At 38.4% G+C, this 11516-nt stretch overlaps 2 protein-coding genes across 2 annotated transcripts; both read left to right on the top strand.

Moving 5' to 3' along the window:
- The first annotated feature begins 656 nt into the window (after positions 1–656).
- On the top strand, positions 657–2129 carry LOC110702333. The gene has a single exon (XM_021880036.1). It carries the CDS (start codon positions 657–659, stop codon positions 2127–2129), a length of 1473 nt encoding a protein of 490 aa, XP_021735728.1.
- Positions 2130–2172: 43 nt separating this feature from the next.
- On the top strand, positions 2173–2940 carry LOC110702332. Its single transcript, XM_021880035.1, has one exon. It carries the CDS (start codon positions 2173–2175, stop codon positions 2938–2940), a length of 768 nt encoding a protein of 255 aa, XP_021735727.1.
- Positions 2941–11516: the final 8576 nt, after the last annotated feature.

The following is an 11516-nucleotide window of genomic DNA, read 5'->3' as shown; positions in this document are numbered from 1 at the left end:
ATGGATGATTAGGAAGTTAGAGTAATGTGCTTAAGGTCTTTAATTTACATGATTCCACGGAAGTAGGCTTGATTGTGATTAGAGAAGCCATTGATAACTCGGGAGAGACCATTGGTATTATTCATGGATTACTTTTCCTCTTTAATCAATTAAATTATGTGTTAGGGGTAGAACGACTATTGCAATAATTGTATTCGTGGTGATGCTTGATCTTGGATGTTTTTAGCATTGATTTGTCATATTGTTTTGATTTAGTCGTTTTAATTAGTTCTTAGATATTGATTCTCACTTATTTTATTTGATTACTTGCTTAGTAATTGCTTGAGTCTATTTAATTAGTTGAACAATAGTCTCTTGGGATCCGACCCTTGCTAGCCCGTCTACATAGTAGTGGTCTAGTTAGGTTTATTTTTGTTAGGTGCGTGACACGCGTATCAAATTTTGGCGCTGTTGCCGGGGACTAACGCTTTTATACCAGTTATTTGTGAATCGGTTTACTAGGCATATATTTTGTTGCTTCGGCTATTGTTCCTTGTGTCTTTGATCTCCCGTTTTAGTTTCTTTGTTTCATGAAAACTCGAAGTTCAGGTTCAGATGATTTAACACCTTTTGATTTTGAGATCTAAGCTACTACGAGAAATCGAAATATAAGAAACATGGTCGACCTAGGAACAAAATCTCTTTTGGAGTATGGTATTCCGGATACAACAACTGGATTTCTCTCCAGTATTTTTAGACCACCTGTCACCGCTCAGAGTTTTGAGTTGAAGCCCCAGTTCATACAATTCATCTCTAGTGATTCTTTTGCGGGCTCACCGAACGATTGCCCTGTGACTCACATAGACAGTTTCTTGGAGAAATGTGACACTATGAATCTCACTGGTGTCACTGATGATGCTATTAGACTACGCCTTTTCCCTTTTTCACTACGGGATAGAGCAAGGAAGTGGTTACGAGATGAAGGTATTGTTTCTTTTGATACGTGGGATAAGCTTGTCAAGGCCTTCCTAGTTAAATTCTTGGGGCAAGAGAAAACCGCAAAATTAAGGAACGAGCTATCTACCTTCCATCAATCTAATGACGAGTCTTTATATGAGGCATGGAGAAGGTTTAAGCGATTGCAGAGACAATGCCCTCACCACGGTATTCCAGAATGGATGTTGATCCAAACATTCTATAATGGTTTGACCCATGAGTTTCGCATATATATTGATGCTGCGTCTGGAGGTTCTATCATGACAAAGAACCCAATCGATGCAAAGGATTTGATTGAGAAGATGGCGGCTAATGATAATTACCATCCAAGGGGACGAAATGCTATCAACACAGGTAATAAACATGATGTTGATGCTCTAACCATGTTGACTAGTTCTGTGCAGGCACTAACTCATAAGGTCAATCAACTCCAAGCTGAGTCCCCTCGACCCTCGATGGAAACTTGTAAGATGTGTGGATTGCAAGGCCATACTACACAAGAGTGTCAACCTAATTATGATGGAATGACAATTGAGCAAGCTAATGCTTTTTATACCACAACCTCCACAAGGCCATTTGATGAAGGGTGGAGAAATCATCAAGGGCTCTCATATATGAACAATCATGCTCAAGTGAATCCTCAACCACCACCTGCTTTTCAAGCAAGGGCACCATTCAATCATCAATCCACACAACTACCACCACCCCAAACCTCAAAATTTGATCTTGAATCAATTATGAAGGCTTTTACTACCTCCCAAATTCAACAAAAAGAGCTTATATCAAGGCAATTTGAGCTACAAGCAAAGCAAAATGAGTACTTTGAAAACTCAATCCAATTGCTCACCACTCAAAATAAGAGGATAAAGACTCATATTTCTCAACTTTCACAGCAAGTGAGTCATCTAACAACTCTTCAAGATCAAGTAAAAGTCCAGACAAAACAATTCAATGCAATTTTCGTGAAGAGTGATGAATTGTTTACGGGTGGATTAGAAGAGAAAGTGTGCAATGTGGAGTCAAGAACTGAGAAGCATGAGAGAGAAGGTCCCAAATATGTTTCTCCACAAGCATATGAGGAGCCGATGCCTTTCCCGCAAAGGTTATCAAAAGCTGTGCTCGAAGCATTTTGGGAAGTATTCCGAGACTCTTAAGAAGGTATATGCTACCATTCCTTTTTCCGATCTTGTAGTTCAAATGCCTCAATTTGCAAATTTTATGAAAGGAATTCTAGATCATGATCATAATGATAAGAAATTAGAAAGTTTGGTAGTAAAGAAGAAATGTTCTGATCTTTTACATGATAGCTTACCACCTAAATTGCATGATCTTGGTAGTTTTACTATCCCTTGTATGATAAACGAAACAAATTTTGATAAGGTCTTGTGTGATTTAGGTGCTAGTGTTAATTTAATGCCTTCTTCAGTGTATGACAAATTAGGTTTGAAAAACCTTAAACCCTCTCCTATATCTCTTCATATGGCTGATAGAACTGTTAGACTCCCTAAGGGTGTAGTTGAAGATGTATTAGTTGGGATTGGTGAACTTGTTTTTCCTGTTGACTTTGTTGTAGTGGATATGAAAGAAGACCATAAGATCCCACTCATCTTTGGTCGCCCTTTTCTTGCTACAAGTCAAGCGTTAATAGATGTTCCTAAAGGACAAGTGACTAATAGAGCTCAGGATAAACAAGTTGTGTTTAAGCTTTTCAATGACCATAATTTTACTTTTGATGGTGGTACCTGTTTGAGAATTAATGCTACTAACCCTTTGGTTAATAAGTGTGTTTCCAATAGAAATCATGTGCGCAAAAAGGACAATATTCCACCACATGATGGGTTTAGCTACATCAAAATAAGCTCGGATATAAAGCACATCAACTCTAATTTGAAGGAGTCGTTTGGAGGTGGATATATTGATGAGAAATACCACAGAGTATCTTCTTCGTGTAGTGACCCAGGTTGAGCTACTAAAGAGGGGTCGAGCTAAATACCTTAAACAAGCACTAAATGGGAGGCAACCCATTCTGTTTTTTTTATTTATTTTATTTTCCCTTTATTTTTTTTCTATTTATTTATTTTTTTTAGTGTTTTGGGGTTATGATGCGACGTTATTTTGAGGGCGGTCCCAGCTCCGCCCTTAGGTATGATCCCTCCTCTGCCAGTAGGGCCTAGTTTTATTTTTCCCTTGCTCGTTCTTATTCGATATATGTTCACATTGAGGACAATGTGAAGTTTAGCTTGGGGGAGGGATTACTTTTGGCTTTGGGCAGTTACTTTGTGAATCATGACGATGAATAGCTAGTAAACTACTTCTCTATGCCCCTATCCTTGATGATTTAAAGGTTTTTGGCTTGATTTTGATTGAAAGACTTGCAATGCGGATTAAATGATCATGATCTGATATTGGATTGTCTTAGCCTAATGGAAATCAACTTTGTACAACTGTGTATGAATCTGGAGCTTGACTGTGCTAACTGTGAGGCTTGAGCCTTTATTATTTATTCATGTGTGTTAGTTCCTGGTGTGACATTGATCTTAGTTTTGTCTTGAGACTTTTAGTAGTGTGTCATAGTACATTGCACATGCACGATGAGGAGGACGAAGGCCATGTTCATTAGGTAGCCTCCAGATGAATTTAGAAACGTCTGTCCCCTTCTTGCTTACCCATGCTGTAGTCTTGTCCATGTTTTCATATAAGTCACAAAATTAACCTATCGGCCCCAATTAGTAACTTATCCCAAGTCTAGCTTGGGGGAGCCATCTATCTTGGTGTTCTCTATGGTTTGTGATGATGTTTTGGAGAAGATTAATTTGAAGCTTGAAGGTTATTTTTTCTATATGATCTATTTTTTAAGCTCTTATAGTTTGTTATAAAAAAAAAAGAAAAAAAGGAAAAAAGAAAAGAAAAAAGAAAAGAAAATTTTCAGCTTCTTGAAAGATAAATAAAAGAGCTTCAAAAAAAAGAATAGTGCGATGAATTGTTATGTAGGGTGAACAAGGTGGTAGTTGCTCTCAATTCAAGTTATGTTTAGAGTGTGTATTCTTGTGAATCAGTTGGATGGGATTTTGATGTGTATTGTTCATTTTTGATGGCTTCCCTGAGGGACTATATTTACCTACATTTTCCAATTTTTTCCTACCCATTTTCACCCGACTTACATTACAAGCTTGAAAAAGACCTTCTGACCTTCGTGCATAGTATTGTGTTCATGTGAAACGAGTCTTTTGTCAAAATGCTAGAGTATGTGTCACATTTTGAGTCGACTTTTGACTAGGTTGAGCGGCATTATCACCCTTTAAACACGCGAGTGTTGTGAGATAAGGGGGATTATCATTATTAGTGGGGATGGAGAGAGATCGGGCTCATTTTTAGCTCGTTACAAAAAAATTGTGCGGAGTGACCACTAAGTGAGATATTCTAGTCATCGATTCCTTATGTGTACATGGTTGACTTTGTTTTATGGCCATTCAGGTTGATTGATAGTCTGAATAAGGTGATTGGTTGGCTAAGATGCTTCTGTGTCTGATTTCGATTTTGAGTATGGTATTTTCAGATGTGTTATGGGGTGAAGTACGTTTATTTGGTTGTTGCTAGTCATTGATTGTCTTTCTTGAGGGCAAGCAAGAAGTTAGCTTGGGAGAATTTGATGTACACGTTCTATAACATATTTTACCCTCATTTTATAGCTATTTCCGTATGGTTTTTCAGCTCTACGGAGTTACTTCTCGCTAATATTCTCTTCTCTAGTGTGGCTTGGTCTATTTAATTGATTTTGTAGGCACACGAAGATTTTCGGATGATTTGGACTTGTTTTGGATAGCCATGAGAGCTTATTAAGATGGAAGAGAATTTTACCCGTGTTCGCCCTGGAGGGCAACATTGCCTTGGCAGCCAGGGCGAAGAAGGAAAGAAGAGAAGTCACGAGAGAGGAAGTACGAAGAGTTGGCTTTCGTCCGCCCGGACTGGGTAGCATTGCCCTGGAAGACCGGGCGGACAAAGAATTTCACAATAGAGGCCATATGAAGAAGCGCAAAAAGGAGTTGCTTCGCGCGCTCGACCGGGCAGCCTTGCCCGGTCAGCTCGGGCAATGTGTCGAAGACCGCATTTTCGTATTTTTTTCGGGATTTCTTAATTAAGGGATATAAATACCCTTTGTAAACCCCGACTAATACATACTTAGTTATTATATTCTAGCTTTTAAACCTTCATTAGAACCCTAATATTCTCTCTAGATCTAGATTACATTTCACTTTCAAGTTTTAATCTTTATTCATAAACAATTAATACTTTTCTTCATTCAAGTAATTGGTATTCATCTTTATTTCTTCTTTTACTTTTAATTACTTATTAATCATGTCATCTTCATTGATTATTGTTTTTGCTTTCATTAATATGTGTGAGTAGTTTCTTTATTCCAAGATCTAGCAGAACCCGAATATGATTAATGCATGATTTAATTATTTAAATTCTCTAATAATAATTGTAATTGATATGCTTAATTGATTATGCTTATGCCAATACTAGATTAGGGATAATTGGTATTGTTATTAATCCTTTGTTTTAATCGCAGCGGGAGTTGGGTTTTGACGGATTTGAATAAATCAATTAAGGGTTTGAAGTTCATCACGGGAGTAGTTGAATGGATGATTAGGAAGTTAGAGTAATGTGCTTAAGGTCTTTAATTTACATGATTCCACGGAAGAAGGCTTGATTGTGATTAGAGAAGCCATTGACTCGGGAGAGACCATTGGTATTATTCATGGATTACTTTTCCTCTTTAATCAATTAAATTATGTGTTAGGGGTAGAACGACTATTGCATTAATTGTATTCGTGGTGATGCTTGATCTTGGATGTTTTTAGCATTGATTTGTCATATTGTTTTGATTTAGTCGTTTTAATTAGTTCTTAGATATTGATTCTCACTTATTTTATTTGATTACTTGCTTAGTAATTGCTTGAGTCTATTTAATTAGTTGAACCATAGTCTCTTGGGATCCGACCCTTGCTTGCCCGTCTACATAGTAGTGGTCTAGTTAGGTTTATTTTTGTTAGGTACGCGACACGCCTATCAACAACTCTCCACAATCTAGGGAACGCCACCTTGCTATTTCAATGTTCACTCGTCTCTGAACGAGTATGTCGACTATCCTCTTGTCTTTGGGAATAGTTGTCAATACAACTCTTGTATGATGTATGACAATCCGATTTAGGGAAAGTTGTCAATGCTACGTAACAATCCATCCTTGGAAATGTTGCCACGATGAAGCGACAATTCGTATCTCGGAAATTTTGCCAAAATCCAATTTTTGGAAAAGTTGCCAATGCTTCTTAACAATCCATCATAAGAACTTTGCTACGATCGACAATCCACATCTTGGAATATAACTCTTGAAAGCAATCCACCTTGGAAATTTGCCAGCGCTATGTGACAATCCTTGTAGGAAAATATTGCCACTATTGACAATCTGTGTCTTGGAACATTTGCAAAAAAGAGTCGATCGACAATCCACTTCGGGAAAATTTGCCACTTACTGAAATGAATGACAATCCACGTTGAGGAACCTTTGCCGAAATTTATGATGAGTAGAGACCTACTACAATCCTTTAGGGAATTTTGCCATAGGGAACTGGGTGTATGACAATCCAACCTCGGAAAACTTGCCAACGAGCCGATGAATGTATGACAATCCGAACTTGGAAAAACTTGCCACTAAAGAAGGAGCACGAAAATCCATGCTTGGAAACCTTGCCAGAGATGACAATCCAATCTTGGAAAAATTTTCGTTTAAGAAGAATGCGCGACAATCCATATTTGGAAATATTGTCGTTTAAGTGTTTGCTTTTAAACCGATTGTAATGAGCCAGTGTTTTAGGCGCTTAAGCCAAGTGAGACGATCTTTTGTTAGGTCGATCACTTAGACTGTAATCAAACCGACTACTTAATCATGTCAAATTGCTTATAGGGGCTAACTGGCTTACCAAGGAACCCAAAATTGTTGTATGAGGTCGAAATCACCTTTCTGAGAGGCTTCGAGCTCTGTCGCTGCTGAAATATCTCTGGCGCCAGGAATTGGAGTAGGGTCTTCCCTGTTCTGCTGCACCTGTATTTATTTTTGACTATAGAACTTTGCCAATCTCTTTAACCATCTTAGGGTTGACCTAAGGCTTAATGTTGATTGACTCAACTCATTGACTTGACACGACTCAAGGTATAAACTTGACTCGCTATGATTGACTGACTCGAGGTTGACTCGACTCAAAGTAAAATGACACGTGTGACTCCTGACCCGTGTGTACATAGTGTTGATTCAATGTGACTCAAAAATGCAAAAAATTTCCGTCATTTTTGTGGAGGGTACCGACTTTCTCCCGAAAAAGAAAGAAGCGAAAAAGAATCGAAAGTTTGAAGATGCATGTTGAATGAGCTTAGTAAAATGTTGTTTGATACTATCTCTAAAGGTGCAAGGATTGATCCATTCTAGGCTATCTCAATGGTTGACTCCATGATGAAAGCATTTGGGTAACTTAGCCACGGAGGCTAAGCACTTTATACTTCGTGATGCGATGACAATTATGATTGATGAGTGATGTTGATATGACAAGGCATGCTTCAGCGTTATGTTAAGATTTCATGACAAAGGGTTCCTAAGGGAAGTATATTTGGTCATGTATCTTTGCAGTGTGTGATAGTGACACTAAAGTTAGGCCACAAGGGCTAAGTGTGTGGGATAATATATTGAAAAGAGTCAAATGGTGGTGACTCTTTAGGCTAGGTAAGCTAATGATGTAAGGATCAAGCCCCCAAGTCTAGCTCTACATGGATAGGGATGAGCATAGGAGATCCCTTGATATGATCATGGTGTGTGAATGTGAATGTGAATATGAATGCATTTTTATTACGGCCGCACCTCGATGTGAGGTTGCCTACGTATCCGTTAGGAATCAGGCCGAACGTAGCTCTAGCTGAACCTCGCACAAGTGTGTGTATACCTCAAAAAGGTCTTTTTAAGGGTTGTAACGTGGTTAGGCTAAAGGTTATAGAAGAAGAGGATAAAAGGCTCAAGATCCTCGATAAGCCCCTAAGGTGTGCAACTTTGCTTTTAAATATTTGTATTTCCATGCTTGAGGTTTTCTACTCTTTTTTAGCTCTCTTATTTTATTTTTTTTGCTTTAGCATTCATTTTATTTTTATAAGTGTTGAAAATCCCGATCATGCGGTCTATCACTCACTTGGCATTCATGTTTCTCAGGCACGGTACCGAGCACTCGATAAGAGACGCAATTTGAGACGTGTTCTTATCGAAGATATTTTCATATCAAATATATTGGAACACTTACCCTTTTCTACACTTTTATTTATTTATTTTTGCTTAATTTTGTTATTTTAGTCACTCAAGCTTTTATTCTTTGAAAAATTGCATAAGTTGCATACCATCCCGTCCCAAGGTTAGATAGATGTAGGTTGAAAAAAGAAAGGTCTATCGTTAGACGAGGCTCAAAGTGGTTTATGAAGAAAGGTTTGCATATTTGAAAGGTGAAAGGAGATATGACGTGGCTACAAGGGGTGCCTCAAATCATTGGTATACCTTGTGCTTAATTCGACATGGATTTTTATTTTTATTTTTATTTATTTATTTATTTTTTATTATTTTTTTTATATACTTAATGCAATATAATGAAATGATCATACATAAGGAAATAAATGCTCATTTTATTAAAAAGGGGAAAAACTACAAAATTAATCTAAATGAAAAGAAAAGGTGTCTATGCTAGGCTTATTGGGGAATGGTAAAAATGAAAAAGAAATAGAAAAAGAGGTCATGAAATCTTGGCGTTGAAGCTCGCCTCTGTCTTGTGTTGTTTGCTCCGACATCATCTAGTCTTCTCGCTAGCTAGAGGCAATGGGATCTTATTTGCCTCTATGAGATCTTGAATGAGGTTTTGAAACCTGTAGCATTCATCAGTGGTATGACCGTTTCCTTGATGGTACTTGAAATAGGAGTTTGGATTCCATCTCGAAGATCGATTTTCTGGTGTTGGATCCTCGGTAGGGCCAATAGGTTTGATTAATCCTCGATCATAGAGATGATCGAAAGCAGCATCGTAGGTCATTCCAATGGGTGTGAACTCTTGCCTGGGTTTCCTTTTAGATCCTTGATTGTCCATGACTAAGACACCATTATGGTCAAAGGTACTAACATTATTACTAGAGTGGGCGTTTTCGGAAGAAGAAGGATTGTCGTTCTTCTTTCTTTTCCAGCCACCGTGGTTACTATTGTTAGTAGCTTTTTGCTTTACGAGGTCATCTTCGATTTCAATTCCGGTGTGATAAACGGCCTTGAAAGTATTCAGATTGTGTTGATATTTTAAATGCTTTGAATACTTTTCTCGGAGATTCTGAATAAACATCCTCACAGACTCCTTTTCGGTGGGGACCTCAATCATCTTGGCGGAAGTTTCTCTCCATTTATTAAAGAAATAAGTAAAGCCTTCATTCTCTTTTTGTCTTAGCATCTCAAGTTGTCTATGGTCGGTTTCAACTTGAATATTGCACTTGTATCTATCAACGAAAGCATTTACTATCGATTCCCAGGTAGAGGTTTTCTCTTTGTCAAGGGAGAAGAACCATTGTTGGCAAACGGTTTCAAGAGATAGTGGGAACAGAGATGGGAAAACCTTCTTATCGATACCCGTAATACTCATTATGGTTTCGAAAGCTCTTAAACGGAAGTAAGGGTTATCTGTTGCCTTGAATTTTGGGATGTCAGTGGCGTTAAACTTATGCGAAAGAAGTTCCTTGTCCATCGAGACCCCTTGTGAACTCATGCCCTGAAATTTGTAGTCACTAGATAGCTTGCTCAAGCTTTCTTGCATGAGGTTCATTTGTTGTTGCTTCACGGGATCATCGATCTTGAGTGTGAGTAGCTTCAGTGTCTCAGTCACGTTAGTCAATTGACTCCTAAGTTCATTAACTTCCTCTTGAGTTGCCATTATCTTCTTAGCCTTCCTCTTTTAACGAATCGGTTTATCAAAAAGTGAGACTTGAACAAAGAGGTTGTCCTTGATTAATCACCCTTCTCTCCTCGACCAAGTACTGTGGAAAAGGAATTTGGGATATTTATTGTTAATTATTTGACTCAAACTTTATTCAACAAGAAATGGATGGAGGAAATGAAGAAGATTGGGATAGAATGTGAAAGAAGATTTAGATGGAGGGATATGAAGAATTAGGAATAGAATGTACCCCCCAACTCAAATGACGGAAAAAACCGACTCATTCATGAACCTAAAACATGGTCATGGTGATAGGTGTACTCAAAGTGTGTGCTAAGACTAGTGATGTAGGTGGTACATTAAGACTCGTGTCATGACCATGTGGCTAGACTATGTGACTAGGCTCAAATAATGACTCAACCAAGTACTATCGACAGCGAAAATTAACCGAATTAATTAGCAAACTGGTTAATTAGACATTAGATGAAGACTCGACCAATAATCCGAACTATCGGCCAAATGACAGAACTGGCGTCACACTGTGCAGCTTGGCGCCAGACGACAGAGTTGTCGCCAGGCGCCACACTCCACAGTGCGGCGCTACAGCTCAGACTTTGGTGCCAATATTGGAGCTTCGGTCTGGGACTGTTTTCGGTGTTATTAATCAACTGGGGTATGCCTAAAGTCGTACTAGGTCAATCCCGATTAAAATATTAGACTTTATTGACTCAAATTAATTAATTAATTAATTAATTAGGCAAAGTTCTTTAAGTCATTAATTTATTTAATCTCAACACAAGTCAAACAAACGGTTAAGAGATCATAAAATATATGCACAACAAATAATGCACAATTAGTCAAGTAGGCACAATATGATGCAATGAGTTTGCAACCTAACCATGGCTCTAGTTCTCTAAAGTTCGGGATATGGTTTAGTCAATAGAGGGTCCATTTAATTGTCCAGATGCACCGCGCGGAAGCCTAACCGTAAGGGTTGGCGCGAGTGGATGGGACACCGCGAGCTTTAGAAAAAACTCGCTTCCATGGTTTGGTGAATTCAACATCTCGGATGTACCCTTTGTTGCACGGAGCGTTCAATCGGGTAGATGGAGCATGAATTCCCAGAGGGTTATGTCCATATGTAGAACACATGTGGGTTTCAGAAAAGTGAGAAAAAATCAATCAGGAAGTAGGATTGAGCAAACAATACAAAAAACCGATCGAAATTAGAACGCATATTTCTGGCTCGGTATTGGGGGAAGTAGCAATCAGAGACTGGCGCCAGCTTTTAACTGTAGCGCCTGGCGCCAATACTGGTGTCTGGCGCTACGGCTAAAATGCTGGCGCCAAGCTCTGGCCTCTAGCGCTACTTCCTAAGTGCCTCAGCAGCTGTCTGTGCTCGATAAAATTTTCCAGTTTCACGCGGTGTTATTTCGGTCCTAGTTGTGAAATATATTTCTCAAATTTCCTACGTGTAAAATCCTATGTTTTTAACTCATTATGGATGGTCTTTCCAATGAGATCTTTTTTATGCATATGACA

Source organism: Chenopodium quinoa, unplaced genomic scaffold (assembly GCF_001683475.1).
Source record: "Chenopodium quinoa cultivar QQ74 unplaced genomic scaffold, ASM168347v1, whole genome shotgun sequence".
NCBI classification, from domain to species: Eukaryota; Viridiplantae; Streptophyta; class Magnoliopsida; order Caryophyllales; family Amaranthaceae; genus Chenopodium; species Chenopodium quinoa.
Note: the sequence above shows the minus strand (reverse complement) of the source record. Positions and strands in the feature narration are given on the sequence as shown.

Excerpts from the sequence above, each read along its gene's own strand:
- LOC110702333 (XM_021880036.1), top strand. The coding sequence starts at position 657 with ATGGTCGACCTAGGAACAAAATCTCTTTTGGAGTATGGTATTCCGGAT.
- LOC110702332 (XM_021880035.1), top strand. The coding sequence starts at position 2,173 with ATGCCTCAATTTGCAAATTTTATGAAAGGAATTCTAGATCATGATCAT.